The sequence below is a fragment of the Pyxicephalus adspersus genome, chromosome 7, assembly GCF_032062135.1.
Source record: "Pyxicephalus adspersus chromosome 7, UCB_Pads_2.0, whole genome shotgun sequence".
Lineage (NCBI taxonomy): Eukaryota > Metazoa > Chordata > Amphibia > Anura > Pyxicephalidae > Pyxicephalus > Pyxicephalus adspersus.
The window spans coordinates 76,260,751-76,278,099 of NC_092864.1; the positions used below are offsets into that span (position 1 = coordinate 76,260,751).

Here is a 17,349-nt window from a genome sequence, read left to right on the forward strand (position 1 = left end):
TACACCCTCTTCCCTCTACCCTCCTCTCCTTGTCCACTCCACTATTTTACTAACTGAGGAGTCTGCAGAATTATCTGGACATACCATAATATGCATATGCTCACAAACACAGGATGCAGTAAGCACAGGCCCTGTCATATCCTTTGCCTCTCAACTTTAAGCACATAATGACCACTCTTCTACACCCTGCATTTTTTCTCAAGCATACTAGGTTTTTCTCCACTACTCCATTTCTGCACATGCTGTCAGCAGTTATACCCTCTACAATCACTGCCTACAAATATTGCCCACTATTGTGCCCTTACCACTCCTCTGCAGTATAGTTGCCTATAGATCCTGCATTCCAAGAAACCTTCGACAGAGCAGAGCACACAAACTGGATTTTTGCGGATTTGTTCTTTCTGTGTATTTAGCAATTTGACCAAGTAGATTTCTTATGTTTTAATACCAGTTATTATTGCTGCATCCACTTCAGAAGCTTTGAGGACTAATCATCACTTATATCAGTACTACAAAAAAAAGTACCGGTCCTCTTAGATCGATGAGTTCTTGTTTCATCTGAAATACCAGTGCTTCTTTTGTGAGGAGTGCACGGTGAAGCCTTTCATTAAATTCCATCAATTCTCCATGCATTTCTGCCACCTGAAAAAAAAAACAAATATTTAATGGACAGTAAGCTCCCCCCAAAAAAATACAGTGGATAAAAAATGAATTCATGTGTGATAAAAGGAAGACAAATTTTTCAATGAAAGTCAATTATTAAATCAATTTGTGTCATTAATAAAATTAAAATTATAACAATATTTCATAAAAATAAAAATACATTCAATACAGTTGTTGCAAGTTAGTAAAACATGGTGAAGTGTACATTAAGCAGTGTTTCACAATGCTCCAGTAAAAAGCAGGTAAGGAAGGTACAGTCAGAGAAAGAAGTATTTGATCCCCTGCTGATTTTGTACTTTGGCTTTCTGACAAAGAAATGACCAGTCTATAATTGTACTGGTAGGTTTATTGTAGCTGTGAGAGACAGAATAACAAAAGAACCCTCAAAAACCCAGTGCTTAAAAGTCGGAGCTTGATGTACATTGTAATGAGTGAAAAAAGTATTTGATCCCCTATCAGCCAGCAAGATTTCAGGCTCCTTGGTGTCTACCTCTGTAAGGGAGTACTCCTAATCCAAGCTCATTACAGTACCTGTAAAAAAGACACCTGTGCACAGAAGCAATCAATCAATCAGATTCCAAACTAGACACCATGGCCAGGACCAAAGAGCTGTCCCAGGATGTCAGGGACAAGATTGTAGACTTACACAAGGCTGGACTGGCCTACAAGACTATCGCCAACCAGCTTGGTGAGAAGATGACAACAGTTGGCGTGATAATTTGCAAATAGAAGAAACACAACGTAGCAGGGGATCAAATACTTCTTTCCCTCACTGTAGATGTCCCTAGAATAAAATGTTTTTAATTTCTAGAAAATATTCCAGAGAGACAAAATGTGAAATTGGGCAATGAGGCATACTATTTGCATAATTCTTCAGACCATTTTATGGTGTATGGTGCATGGTCTGTGGCGATCAAGACTGAATGGGAGTGCAGAGCCGGGAGACTCGGGGAGCTACTTCTGCACATGCCCTAATCTCGGACATGTGCAGAAGGGGCATTTTTCTATTCTATTTTTTCTGTATAATTTTACATTTCCTGCCATGTAAACTAAATATCACATGAAACACATATTATATGATCAAACACTAAGTGTACCTAACACAAGCAAGTTTACCCTTGTGACAACTAAAAATTAAAAATGAAACAAAATTTTTACAGTACATAGTATATTTTAGCAGTTCATTATTATTATTCTTATTAATAAACAGGATTTATATAGCGCCAACATATTACGCATCGCTGTACATTAAATAGGGGTTGCAAATGACAGACTAATACAGACAGTGATACAGGAGGAGAGGACCCTGCCCCGAAGAGCTTACAATCTATGCTAAAAGAGTGAATAAACTTAATTACCTCAATTAATTTTCGTTCATATGAACTGGCTAATTCGTCATGATCCGCCATTGACTTTACTTCTGGAATAATTTCTCCATCAATATTTCGAAGGATTGGTATTGCTGTTAAAAAGAGAGATGTTCCAGTGTTAGAGAGTTGCTTTTAAACAAGGCAAGCAGATTTACCATGGCAACAGTAATGTAATTTAAACAGCAAATATAAACTCTTTGAGGATTTCTATGCATGGGTTGTTTATTTACACTTTATATTCAGATAGATAAAGAAATAAAGGCAATAAAATGGAAAAAAAATCCATTCCAATTGTTTCCGATGGAGTCTTCAAGACAGAATTCCTTTTTTTAAGGTTTTAAATGATTATCTAAATCAATTTTTTTTCTGTTCCATTCTGCTCTGTTCAACTCTAATTGAGAAAAATGGCTAATTGCTACACAAAAATTGGAAAAGGTAGTTAAACAAGTCCCCAATCCAGGACCTTTTAATGAAGGTCAATTGATCCACACTGGTGGCAGACAATGTTTTGGAAAAACAATTCGACTTGTCAAACTGAAAATTCTCTGTCATGACCCTCTGAAATCTCTCAATGGATTGCAATTTTGACTAAATGTCCAGTAATTTGGCCCAGGTATCCATTTGGTTAAGAGGTAAGTAATCTGGCACTTCAAGGCATCCCATATAGGATGATATTATCTTCTCTATTGATATTTAAATTTGCCGCCACAGCTGAAATTTATGCTCATGGTGCTGCTGCTGGGTCTGGCAGCTGAAGGAACAGAGAGAAGCCTGCTGAGATGAGGTTCTGGTATGCAGGGAAAAGGCTGTCCTGAGGTGGCTGCACAAGTCCCAAATCCAGGACTCATTCATTTTAATGAAGGTCAATTGATCTACACTGGTGCACAATGTTTATTCATAATAGTGGACTGTTGCCCCACTTTCATAAGGATTAGAACATTTTACAAATACACTGCAATAGTAAGAGTCTTAGAGTGTGGCTACTTAGTACTTATCTCTGTTTGATATGAACAATGAGCTTGTCAGTGCAAAAACCATCAAGCTATATTTGCCAAAATGGACACGAAATTTGCTTCCTCTGCCACTACTGGGACCCTTTATGCTCCTCTTTAGTTTGACACCATAGAGGTCTACAAGGCCGATGGCCTATGTCACAGCCTTTTGTCTTACTTGACAATTCCTCCCGCTTTTTCTCCTCATCCTTTTTACACACTCTGATCTTTCACCTCCCTCTATCTCCTGCCATGTTGGCATTCCCATAAACATCCCAATGCCCACTAACACCTTCACAGTTGCAAGACAAAGGATGTGAGTCTTCTTCCTGTTCAATGCATGAAAAATGTTACCAGTTAGGTCCATAAATATTTGGACAGACTTTTTCTAATTTTGGTTCTGTACATTACCACAATTAATTTTAAATTAAACAACTCAGATGCGGTTGAACTGCAGACTTTAATTCATTAATTTAACTTCACCTTTAATTCAGTGGGTTGAAAAAAAAGATTGCATAAAAATGTGAGCAACTAAAGCCTTTTTTTAACTCAATCACTTAATCACTTAAGTAATTGGAAAAATTAAAAAGCGAAAATAAAATGTTCATTTCTAATACTTGGTTGAAAACCCTTTTCTCATGGACATCACAGATGCCGGGTTTCCTCCATTTTAATGCTCTGCCAGGCCTTTACTGCAGCGGCTTTCAGCTGCCCTTTGTTTGTGGGCCTTTCTGTAATGTACAGAACAAATATTGGAAAAAAATTGTTTATTTATTTATGGACCTAACTGTATATTATATGCCATACTATGTGTATTTGAAACCTGCCAAAAAAAAAAAAAATATATATATATATATATATATAATCAATTAGAAAAAGAAGAATTAGATGAGGAGACAGCCGTGAAGGTAATACTATTGGTTGAAAACAGATCTCACCATATGGACATTTCAGTGCTGTGCAAAAGAAATTCACCTATTGAACCATGTACTGCCCCTGCCCATAGCAAGTGCTCTAGGTGTCTGCTGTGACATGGACCTGGGTACACAGTGAAAAGTTGGATACATTATCAGCTACATGTTCATAGAGTACAGGGAGATCTTGGATTAGATATAGTGGCAGCTTATTATCATCCAATGGGGCATTGGATTGTTGAGATGTCATGCCAGTGGATGGTTGGAAGCAAATAATGTGTCTGTTCCTTTATGGCCTAATTTAATATATATATATATATATATATATATATATATATATATATATATATCGTAATTATTGGAAGAAGACAGTTGTTATGTCTTTTAAAATAACATCAAATCAATCAGTCCAACAAGTGGATTTGTCCAGCCATTGGTAATGTTGGATATGACTACGGTAGTTGGATAATGCTGTTAATAAATGGAGTATTTGTATAACTATAGAGAAGCCCCTTATCAGTAATAAAATGCTGGGTTACTTCAACTTCTGACTAAAAATTACCAAAGACAAAAAACTTTCCCCTGAAACTGGTCAGTTTATTCAAAGAGCAGCATAAACTGGCTCCAATTGCAATAGAAAGGGGAGTGGAAGACCCAGGTGCACAACTGTGCAAGAGGATAACGTCCACATAAGGGGGATACCTGAGTCTATAGTAGACTTACCTGGATTTACAATGGTATTACTTCAAGATCTACTCACCTACCTCCCTCCTGAAATACCAGAATTCTAAGCCCTCTCAGGGATAAAATAGTCAGGCCTACCTTTTATAAAAGGGACGATCATGAAATGATCAGATATAAGGAAATATAATCTTTCCTGTTTGCTACAACATATTAGGGACTGGTGGTATGACTCCTCTTATAGTGATGTCAAATTGGAAACATCAGCTGTGCTACCTTGGTTGTTACTCGGACTGATCCATACATCCTTCCCACGTATCCCTGTGGAGGTCAGGACTAAATTGCTTTTTTGTGATACAGTTTTAGTCTGGTCTTTTAGTCCAATTAAAAGCTTTTTTTTACTGGCTCAGGAGAGGAGTTCAATTTCTTGATCATTTGTTAGATGAAAAGTGCCACTTTTCACCATTTCATATTTTAAGGCATTTCCAGCCTCACATTTTTGAACTTTTTTCAAGTGAAGCATTATATATACACCCACCTCCGCTCTGATCAAGTTTTTCCATTGCCATCTGCCATTTTAAGGTTAATTGGGAAAACGCCCACTAGACTATCCATAGCGGATTTATATAATTTCCTGCAATTAAGGGACGCTGATTTACCCAGCAATTATTCCTATGTAGATAAATGGGCAATATTCCAAGATATGCCCTACCAAGAAACCCTGGAATATTTGGAAACTAGCTAGTCAGTGGTTTGTAAGTTGGTCATTAGTAAAATCTGATCTGAGATGCGTTATAAAATATTGCATAGGGCAAACTTTGCATTTGATCTTAAGATCAAATCTTCTACAGTTTCCAAATTTTTATTGGCATGCCCTAAATGCGGTTTATCCCTAGCTTCCCTGGAACATGCATTGTGGTCATGTCCAAAAACCCAGTCTTTTTGGCTTCAAGTTTTTTCCTATGCAAATCATTTAACAGGCCAAAGACAAACCTTTCTACCTCAAGTGGCTCTTTTCCATGTACTTCCCTCTTCTCTGCCAGTATCTAGCACCACCAGATTTCCGTCTAAACTTGAAAATTTTGGTTTTCCAGCGGCAAAAAAATGTATTATGAAACAATGGCTGGACCCCATAGCTCCATCTATGTTACAACTAACTCAATTTTTACATTCTCTTATGACGATAGATAAAATAGAAGCTACTCAGCACCTTGACACGCATCCTCAAAGATTTTTTGATACCTGGATGCCTTTTTTGAAAGGCACATTCTCTTCTTCTCAATTAGATGATCTTATTGATCTTTTCCGTCATTCTACATGGTACGACTATAGAACTTTAAACAATACTTAAAGTTTCTAAAGTTTGTTTTTTTTTTTTTTTTTTATTTATAGCTAGCTCATGATTTTAGTTCTTTGTTAATGAGGCAGACATTGCATTTGTCCGGTTTTGTTTTGTTTAATTAATTAGTTGCCCTTGTTCTACCAACTAGGTAGTGATCCCTTTCCCCCCATCCCTGGTTAAATAAAAAAAATGTTAGCGAGGAAACACATTCATATGCCTGTTAATATGATGGATGTTCCTATTTATCTAGTACAACTAATACCAATATTTTATGTTATCTGAATGTCCTGTACTTCTGTTATTAAGATCTTGTTATTTACCTTTAAAGTTTTTGTATCCTATGTTATTTGATGTTTTCTATCAATAAAAATTATTATTAAAAAAAAAGTCCAGCCCTTTACAGGGTCCACAATCTTTCCAAATAAAACAGAAGTAAATTATGCAGTATATTTGATGTAAAAGTTCGGCTAATGATTCAACCTTTTTCTGAGAAGATGTGGGAATGCCACCTCAATTCATAAATGTCATAGAATTTTAAAAACAAAAAACAAATTAAGGGTGTTCATATGACCCAGGTTACTACAGACTACATGATTTAGCAATATATTAGAGGCAGGTCAGAAATTTAACTGTAAAAGTCTAAAAAAAAATTAAAAAATGAAAACTTTTTGTCCAACTATTTGTCCAAACCACGGCACCTCATACATTGCTGATCAAGCCCAAGTGTTCCCCCATAAACGCAGCTATTTAATTGGCCCAAAATATGTAAGCCTGACCCACTATATTCCTAGGACATATGTAAAATCTGCAACATATATTATGTAGCATTAGGCTCTTCTTTAGGCACCAATCTTAGGGGAAATATTATGAAAGTCCTAAAATGTGGTTCTACAAAAGGGCCCTACAACATTCATTTATTTAGGAAATATTTCTGACTTAATTTTTTAAAGCTAGACAGACTATCATGGGAGAATCTTGATGATACAGCATACCTGAAATGTATTTCTATTTGTTGTCATTTACTATTAGTTGTCAAATATTTTCAGCCCTGAACCAGATCCATTCCAGGTTTGTTGCAACAACCAGGTTCTCCCATGGTGGTCTATTTTCTCCAGTCTTGGACAGCAGAGTTTTCCCCAGCCCCCTTCTAGTGAGCAGAGCACCCGGTTGCCATGCCTCCTCCACCCAGCTCCTATCAGCAGCTCTGAACGGACAAAGGAAAGGCTGCTCTATTCTCTGCTGTTATCCATTCAGAGGATTCAAGCATCTGATAAGAGCCAAGAGGGAAAGAAATACACAGCACAGCTACGATGAGATCGACACAGGTTGTCCCTCCCCATCTGATAACTCGTGCTGTGGTTTCTACTGAAAAAAAAAAACATGTAAAAATGTACCTGCATCTGTACCTGTGTTTGATGATGTAATTGGCAGCACTGATAGCTGTGTGTGTGCATAACTGCAGCCCCCAGCTTTTAAAAATTGGATATGGAGGATCAGAATTGTAAAAACTAGTGAAAATACAACATTGGGGTTGCTGTTTAAAAGCAAGTGCACCTAGGAGCATAGGGGTAGGGCCCCTAAATTGATACCTACCTGTCACAAATCTTTTACTATTCTACTATGATACCATATGGTCTGCTTCTCTTCTTTGAATCCCAATTTTCCTAAAATGGTGGGGTGTACAAAACTGAAAATGAAGGCACAGTGGGGGGACACTTTTGAATAACCCCCCCTCCACGAAAATGTCATTACTATGGCAACATGCAGTACATGAAAAAGTCCACCATCAAAAAGCACTGCCCTGTTACACATTACTGTCCACTTCTAACACTTGAACCCCAATTTCTGTAGAATGGGGAGGTGTAGGAAACTGAAAACGTGTGGGAAACGTCTGTGGCAATACCCCCTTAAATTTCATCACAATGGTATCATTGGAACATTAAAAACTCTGCCCATCAAAATGAAATTGGGGTTCGGGTACTGGAAGGGTACAGTCATGTGTAGCAAGGCAGAGTTTTTTATGTTGTAATAATGCCATGGTGATGAAAGTTTGGGGGATGTTAGCCACAAGTGCCCACAACCTATAATTTTGTTTAACTGCACCTCTTTGTCCTGGAGAAATTAGGGTTTAAGGTAGGGGAGTAGACAGTTATGTGTAACAGGACAGGGTATTTTGATGGGCAGAGCTGTTTTATGTTCTAATGATGCCATGCTAATGAAATTTTAGGGCAGTTTATACATCTGTTCCCCACTTGCACCTACATTTTCAGTTTCCTGCACCTCCCTATTCCAAATAAATTGGAGTTCAAAGAACAGAAGCAGAAAGGGTAATACAGTTATTTATGACAGTTATAATTTTGTGAAAAATAGGTAAAAAATGTACAGGCTCCATCCCAATGCTCCTTGCTATGTAAGTGGCCCCTGGGGGTCCCTAATTTGCATTTTCAATTTTGGTTATTAGCAGCTTTGAGTGTACGCTGTGTGCCCTAAAAATTTTAAGTTGTTACAACTAACTATTTAGGAGATGTGAAAGTTTAACACAGTCAGTTGAGGCTGCAGAATATGACAAGCAGACTTTACACACACACAGCTATCACACTGCAGGTGTGATACATTTCACAGGCAGTTTTTTTTTTTGTTGCCCATAGTATATAGGCAATCATAAGAGGTGGACACTGGTTGTCCTGCCTCCATCTGCTAACACATACAAAATGCTCTTAAAGCATCACCACATTTTAACATTACATAAAGGGTGACTTTCCTCTTTTATTTAATGGAAAAATGTGTCTTTTTTTTATTTATTTTGTGGGGAGGACCCCCCTCCCATTCTATCTTTACTGTCATGATGGTAAAAACTTAAGGGTAAATCTGCAACCTCATGGGATATTTGTGCCACATATTCCAGGTGCCTGTGGACTGTTCCTTTTGCACATTGCCCAATACCGGTATTGTATCATCAGATGCTTACCTATAATGTAAAAAAAGGGCTCAATCTCTTTATGTGCAATGAGATCAGCACTTTTGTTTTTCGGATGACATGAGGAAGCGCCTAGAAGAAAGAAAATAGCAGCAATGGATGGAACGGTGAGCATGGGAAAGACGAGGGAAGCTCAGCAAGCGTGGGATTTGCTGGGCTCCAGTTCGTGGACAGATCAAGTGAATTTGTTTTTATAGTTTTGATTTATCTAGATAGGCGATAAATAGATAGATAGCTGGGAGGTGACATCTGAAGTTAGTCTGAATTCACATCTGCAGTAAGGTTGATGTGTTTACCCCTCACTTTCCTATCACCAGGAACCACTGCTGCTTTAAAAACTGCTGGGCCTGAAAAAGGAGATCACTTACCCTGATATATTCCCAGGTGCCTAGCAGTTGCCATGTAGTCACAAAGGGGTAAATGGCATTTTTTTACTGCTAATGTGAAATTAAGCTTAACTTATTAAACCACATTGATTAGTATTACACTAGTACAAGGGATTACACTATTAAAACATGGAACACTAGGCAGTTGGATCAAAATTTACAGCACTGGACTGTTGGGGCATTAGAAAGTTAAAAAAAGTATAAGGGGTAGGTAGAACAGTGACAAAATAATGGGGGTTACTGGATACCTATGGTGTAAATAACTGGAAGCACTAAATTTGCAGTGTCTTGCCACACCCACTTTTTCACCACCTGGCTACAGCTTCTCACCACCCACTTGAAAAACGTTTCTGGGGAGAACACTTTAGGCCTAAAGTGCTTAAAAACTAGTTTTTCAAGCATCATGCAACCTAACCCCTGGAGTGAGGGTAACTGGAAACCATACAAAAAACCTTCATTTAGCAGGCCTGCCTCCACATGATCTGTGTAGGCCAGACAACCACCACAAAATGAACATTTATGTTTACACTTAGAAGAGGCCCCAAAAGTATGGGCATTATCATTAAAAGCATAACATAAGCCTTTTCTCAAAAAATAAAAACGTTCCTGTATCTGGAGCAGGGTTAAAATGTGCCAGCCTTTTGTGGCTATAACAAAATAATTCACAGGCAAATATCAGGCAGTGTACCGAAAACGTTTAAATAAATGGCTCCTATAAGAGAAATATGCCAAACCAGAGTAAATTTTGTAGGTCTCAAATATAAGGTCAATATGAAAATTAAAATCCACACCCTTTTCTGTGAATTTCTCTACTAAAACACTTGCATAAATACAGAAGGCCTGAAGCTTATTTCTAATCCTCCAATTTTTTTCTATCTCACTTCCTTTTATCACTTTGCTGCAAAAACTCCTTAGAAGAGGTAACTAGTGTAAAAAAATCAACAACTTTTTAATTTTTTTTCTTTATTAGACTTTGATGGGCGAAAAGCTAATGGGGACAATTCACATGGCCTCCTTCGAGTGACATTCAGGTACCCCTCTTTGACCCCATCCCCGCAGCTATGTTAACCCCTCTGTACACAAGGTCCCGGACTCCCACGTAATGGAGAAACATTGAAAATTTGACCCTGTAATCACACTCCTGCACCAATAAAGTTTACCAAAGAAGAGGTAAAGAAGACAAAATTACCACTTTCTCACCTGTGAGATTCCCTTTCTGCCACACTCCAGTGAACTGACTCTTCTACCATAGTAAGCCCACTGATCCCACTACCATCAAAGTAAATCCTCTAAATCAGTGGTCGCCAACCTTTTAGGGCCCACGGACCACTAAATTAACCGGCTCCGGACCACACATGCGTGGAGAGCCGGGAGTCACTCAGACGGGAAGTAACTTCCCCCCATAGTGACGTCATGATGCCAGAACCTGCCCACCTTCCTATTGGCGGTCTGAGCCTGTGATGGGAGAGTGGGCAGGTTGTGTCCAGAGGCACAATCAGCCCTTCACCCTGAGCCTGCGAATTTGGACATGGTCCGCAGCTCTGGCCGATGCGCCCTCCCAGCAGGGTCTTTCTTCTGACCCCACTTGGGGGTGCACCAGTCAGAGCCACAGACCACCAAAATTTTCTCTGCGGACAACCGATTGGCGATGTTTTCAGCTACTGTTGGCACTGAAACCCTGCTTCATACCTCTGGCCCATCACACCCCCACCATGTACCCGGGAAAATTCTAAGAAATTTCTGGGGACATTCCGGAATTAGGATTTTTGACATGAAGAAAAACAATGCGCACCTTTAAAGCAATGTGCAGGGGCCTCTTTAGGCTCCTGATGCTAACTTAAGTGCAACTTAGGTGCTCTACAGGTGGCATAGGCCAGGGGCAATGACCTTGAATGTGTCATTGAAAATGGCCAGATTTAGGCTTATAAGGATGAAGAAGATACTGTACAAACTGGAGCCTGTGTAATAAGCAGACTGGATCAAGGGAAGAACTCTTCAACAAAAGGAATGCCACCTGAACCATACATCACTGGGAGGTGCAGGACTTGATCGTATAAGAGACACCACTGAACAAAACTCTGTTAAAAAAGCCATCAGAGAAGAGTAACCCATGAAGAACCCTAAACATCTCAGCAGTGAAACATTTCCATTTGACTTACCCATTCTCTCCAGAACTCACTGTAAGGCTGACAATTTTTTACCCTATCACCTTTCTCCCCCTCTGTTTTTCAACTTTCACTTCTTTTTCCTATTCCTTTTTTCTTCTTTTTTATGTGTATTTCTTGAATAATATACTATCCTCCTATGTCAACCTGTTCCTTTTTATCTTGTCTTTTTCACCTCTATTGCATGACTGGAGTGACATGTCAGCTACCTGAAATACCTCCTCAGAAGTGAGTAACCACTCTTTTTCTCCTCTATTTATAGGCTCCTACAAATCATGGCCTAAAGGTATAAGACACTGTAAGCAAGTCTTTTTACTATATTAATAATAAAAACACTTTACATATTAAAACCTGTACCTCATAAGTCATATTCAACATATTTTTTTTACTTTTTAAAAACTAAATGTACAGCCTAAAAGCGGATTCTCTAAGAATAATAGTCAGCAGTATTTTAACATGTTTACTTTGTCCCCATAACGTTTCAAATTAATTGAAGAATGACATTTAGGCTGCTACAACACAATGTAGGCAGGGTGACAAGAGATTGTCATGGTCTAATTGTGTCACCAGATGAATGCAGGCCTTAAATGACACAGACACAAAGCCTAAGGACCATGGGTATTCACCAATGCATTCTGCAAGTGATAAAAAGCCTTTGTTAAAGAATGACTACAAATGCAAAATATAAGAAGTGATAGTGCGTTTAGAGACACAAAGGAGGTATAGTCCAGGCCAAAGCATTGTTTTTAACAGGAATGGCAAGGTTACAGAAACTATTGTCTGCAAAGTAATGCATTTTCTGGGGCAATTCTAAATATTACTTATATACATGTCGATTTTATCGAGTTCTTCACTGTATATTTGGGTGGCCAAAATCCCTCACTGCTCATTACTGTTGTTTTTATTTCCTCCTGAGCAAAGACACCTGCACCCCCCCAGCTCTTATTAGAACAGATTTAGTGCAATATGGAGGTGCAGTTTGAGGCAGGATTACAGGAAAGGTTTTAGTTTTTAGTACAGATCCATGTTAAACATATATATATATATATATATATATATATATATATATATATATATATAATGCAATAAGATAGTTTACCCATATAGGTTATGATTATGAAGTAAGGAGCCTTCCAAAATAAGGATTGTTTCTGATTTCAAGACATTCCTTTTTACTCCATCAGCCAGGTGCACATCCAAAAACAGTTTTATGGGGTTAGGAATAAATAACACTATAAAAGTAGACTATATTTTGAAATTAGTTTTGTAATGACAGCTTTTAAATGTACTCTCAGTTTAGGTCCATTTCAAATAATAAAAACAAACTTAGTTGTATACTGTTTGTTTTACTTCAAGGAACTGCAATCTTAAGAAAATGGGAAAAATAAAATGTCATCAGCATGAAGTAATGTATTTAAACCTTCTTTCATTACATCAAAAGGCACAGCTTGCCACTTAGTACTGCTGATGATCCTTTCTAACTGCAAATTTATCAAACAAGCATTGCATTTCACTTTTGATGATCTAACAGCCCTTACTATCTATAAGGCCAACTTTATCTTGGGACAATATATCCATATTTTTCAAATTATACAATTAGGAATATTAAACCATATATGTACACCTCCCAAATTCACGTTTAGCTGCATTTAGCAGATGTCTGATTCCAACAAAAGAATTCATCTTTAAAACAAAAACTGCCATGAATGAATACATCTTTAAAACAAGAACTTTTTTTAACCGCTTGCATAAATCTGACCCTCCTACTCATTTTCTATTATTATCTAGGCTTATTTTGTAGCTCAACTGTTGCCAGAATTAGGTAGCCTAAGAATAATATATATATATATATATATATATATATTTATGTTCATCACGGACAACTGTCAGCAGATAATGAAAGATAATTTCCACAATTATATAAAACAAATAAGATAATTGCTTTAGATAAATCGCATACAAATTTTGTAGGAACAAATTTAAAAAAGTATCATCCTTTTAAGTAATTTTGTAGTTGGCACATTAAAAAATACAGTCTTCTAACAAAAATGTAAAATTTACAGCATAGGAAAGCATGAAGTGTTTGTACAAAAACATGCAGATTTTAAATGAATATCATAATAGTTAAACCAACACTAGTGGTCAGAAAATGGTGAAATAATACCTTTGTAGTGTATTTGGATGTTGAATGTTTAATGGGCTGGTAAAACATTGAAATGAACACTTACAAAGAAAGTAAAAATAAAACAGTTCATGTATGTTGGTTAAGGGAAAAAATTGAAATGCTTTTGTTAGAAGCAAAACCAGGGTCCATCCATATAAATATTGTTACAGATTCTACTAGGTTATTTTCACATTATTCACAGCATGAAGGGCTTAAAATGTCCAAAAACCTTAAAAATCAGCAAATATCAACCTTAATGTATAGCCAAAAAAAGGAAAAAGACAAGAGAGTATGTTTCCCTTTGTGTTTTATACAGTGTATTTCAATTTAAAAAGAAAGACACGGTTTCAGGAACACTAAAATCTTATTAAAGAGTACTGATCATAATATAAGCAAACACCCGATGCCGCAATAACACAGCACACACATAAGCAGTAAATCTGACATTCTAATATTTCCTGGTGGACTTTAAAGATTCTCCATCAGGGAATGTATCAGTGAATGTCAGATTCAATGTATTTTAAAAAAGACCTTAATGTATACAAGTTAAATTTTTCCATTATGTTTTAGCATATAATAACATTCAAAGCAGGGTATCAATACCGTAACACTGGGGAATGCATTTTTTGTTGAGTTAGATCTTACACCTGTTTTTTACAAATGTTTGGGTGGTGAATCCAGAAACTACCCCAGATTTTAGCTATCACATCCAGTTTTTACGATACAGGGTACCCTCCATTTTTGTCAAAAAACATACAAATTTAACAGACAATAAAAAATAATGAAATAACTTGTATGTACTGTTTATTTACAAGGGATTTATTGTTACTCTATGACATTTCTTTTTACAGTAAAACATTTGAAAATTAATCGGGTAAGCGGTTAAGGTAAAAATACGCTTAAAGCTTTTCCTGGAGTGTTCAGTGTTAGGACAATCCCGCCAAATGCTCCAACAATAGTCAGCCATCAAATGTACATCCGATCTACCCTGTTACCGTCCTTCCATGACCTTCAAATCTTGGTGGAATCGTTCACCTTGCTCATCACTGACTGCACCAAGGTTTTCCGAGAAGTTGGAAAGATGGCTATGCAGAAAATGCACCTTGATGCTCATATTGTAAACAAGCATTTTGTAGCTCTCCAAGAGTTTCTGGACCATTTCTGTGTAATTATTTGCTCATGTGTTTCCAAGAAAGTCCTTGACAATGGCTTTGAATGATAACCAAGCATTCTTTTCCACTTCTCACATTGTCCCGATGAAATGTTCGTTTGTGATGAGCTACCGAATCTGTGAACCATCAAACACACCCGGCTTTTTTTTTTTTTTTAAATGACAGGCTAGGAAATGCCAAAATGAGGTACTTGAAACAGTCTCCTTCAGTTGGCAAAGCTTCAACCAACTGCTTCATCAGACCCAGTTTCATGTGCAGAGGCGGGAATATAATATTCTATCAACAAGTGTCTCACGTAGAATATTTGGATAACCTGGTTTTGGGGCAGATCTTGGAGGCCAATTCCTTTCCACCCAATGCCTCTCACAAGCTCTGCTGTCCCACATGCAGAGATAACAGGGATACTTGGTGTATCCGCGTTGCTGGCCAAGATGGAAGCATACCATTTTAAGGTCAACACAGATGACTCAATTGTGTTGGTGATATTGCAACAAATCAATGACTCTCTTTATGTCTGCATATTCTTCACAAAGAGAAAATGAATGGCCAATTGAGACTGACCCAAATATATATTTCCATTGTGAAGAAGAACACACTTTAAGCACCGCTTTAAGTTATCGATGAATAGTCGCCATTCAGTTATAGATTGGAATTCCAAATTCCTCCAATAAACTAGTTATGTTATGGCAATACACAAAGCCACTGCAAGTTCTAAAGTATTGCAGAAATGCAATTTCTCTGGTTCACAGGTACGATACCTTTGTTCCTTTTTCAAGTAAGTTTTTTCCCACGCAGTCTTGATGCTAGAAGTTCTGAAGCCTTCTTCGATAGTCCCAAATCACTCAACTCATGCTGATCAAATCCCTTACGAACAGATTCCTCTTCAATTTCAAACTCTTCATCATTGCCGTCACCTAGTTCATCACCATATTCATGTTCTTTAAGAGAGGGTAGTGTAACAAAAACCGGCACTGGGATTTCATCTGAATGAGCCACTGGGCGTATAGCCGATAGTAGACTAGGATACTCTATGTTACAGTTAGGTCCATAAATATTTGGACAGACAACTTTTTTCTAGTTTTACTTCTGTACATTACCACAAATAATTTAAATGAAACAATGCCAGTGGGTAGAACAAAAAGATTGCATAAATCTTTTAATGTGAGGAACTAAAGCCTTATTTTTAAACTATCACTTCATTTCAGGGGCTCAAAAGTAATTGGACAATTGACTCAAAGGCTATTTCATGGGCTGGTGTGGGCAATTCCTTGTTATGTTATTATCAATTAAGCAGATAAAAGGCCAGGAGTTGATTTGAGAGGGGGGGGGGTGCTTGCATGTGGAAGATTTTGCTGTGAACAGACAACATGCGGTCAAAGGAGCTCTCCATGCACGTGGTGAAACAAGCCATCCTTAAACTGCAAAAACAGAAAAAAACCATCAGAGAAATTGCTACAATATTAGGAGTGGCAAAATCTATAGTTTGGTACATCATGAGAAAGAAACAAAGCACTGGGGAACTCAGCAATGCCAAAAGACCTGGACGTCCACGGAAGACAACAGTGGTGGATGATCACTGAACCATTTTCATGATGAAAAGAAACCCCTTCACAACAGCCAACCAAGTGAACAACACTCTTCAGGAGGTAGGCGTATCGATATCCAAGTCTACCATAAACAGAAGACTGCATGAAAGTAAATACAGAGGGTGCACTGCAAGGTGCAGGCCACTCATAAGCCTAATGAACAGAAAGGCTAGATTGGACTTGCTAAAAAACTTCTAAAAAAGCCAGCAAAGTTCTGGAAAAATATTCTTTGGACAGATGAAACCAAGATCAACTTTTACCAGAATGATAGCAAGAAAAAAGTATGGAGAAGGTGTGGAAAAGCTTATGATCCAAAGCATACCACATCTTCTGTAAAACATGCTGGACGCAATGTGATGGCTTGGGCGTGCATGGCTGCCAGTGGAACTAGGACACATCAATAATGTGACACAGGACAGAAGCAGCCGAATGAATTGTTGTTCAGAGACATACTGTCTGCTAAAATTCAGTAAATGCAGTCAAATTGATTGGGAGGCTACTACAAATTACTACAAATTGACAATGACCCAAAACATACAGCCAAAGCAACCCAGGAGTTTATTAAAACAAAAAAGTGGAATATTCTTGAATGACCAAGTCAGTCACTTGATCTGAACCCAGTTGGCCATTCATTTCACTTGTTGAAGACTAAACTTCGGACAGAAAGACCCACAAACAAAAAGAGACTGAAAGCCCCTGCAGTAAAAGGCCTCGCAGAGCATTAAAATGAGGAAACCCAGCATCTGGTGATGGCAATGAGTTCAAGACTACAGGCTGTCATTGCCAGCAAAGGGTTTTCAACCAAGTAGTAGAAATTAACATTTTATTTTCAGCTTTTTAATTTGTCCAATTACTTTTAAGCCCCTTTAATGAAGTGATTGTGCTAAAAAAAGGCTCTAGTTCCTCACATTTTATTGCAATCTTTTTGTTCAACCCT

At 37.7% G+C, this 17,349-nt stretch overlaps 1 protein-coding gene across 3 annotated transcripts in view; it reads right to left on the bottom strand.

Annotated features, from left to right (window-relative positions):
* Window positions 1-17,349, bottom strand: part of SNX29 (sorting nexin 29) — a 216,759-nt gene that overhangs the window by 42,253 nt on the left and 157,157 nt on the right. For all 3 annotated transcript variants that reach the window (XM_072418989.1, XM_072418988.1, XM_072418990.1), the window contains 2 exons: window positions 2,022-2,125; window positions 526-642 (listed from right to left, as the gene is read on the bottom strand). In XM_072418989.1, coding sequence (XP_072275090.1) covers window positions 526-642; window positions 2,022-2,125 — 221 coding nt within the window. The remainder of the gene's footprint in view (window positions 1-525; window positions 643-2,021; window positions 2,126-17,349) is intronic.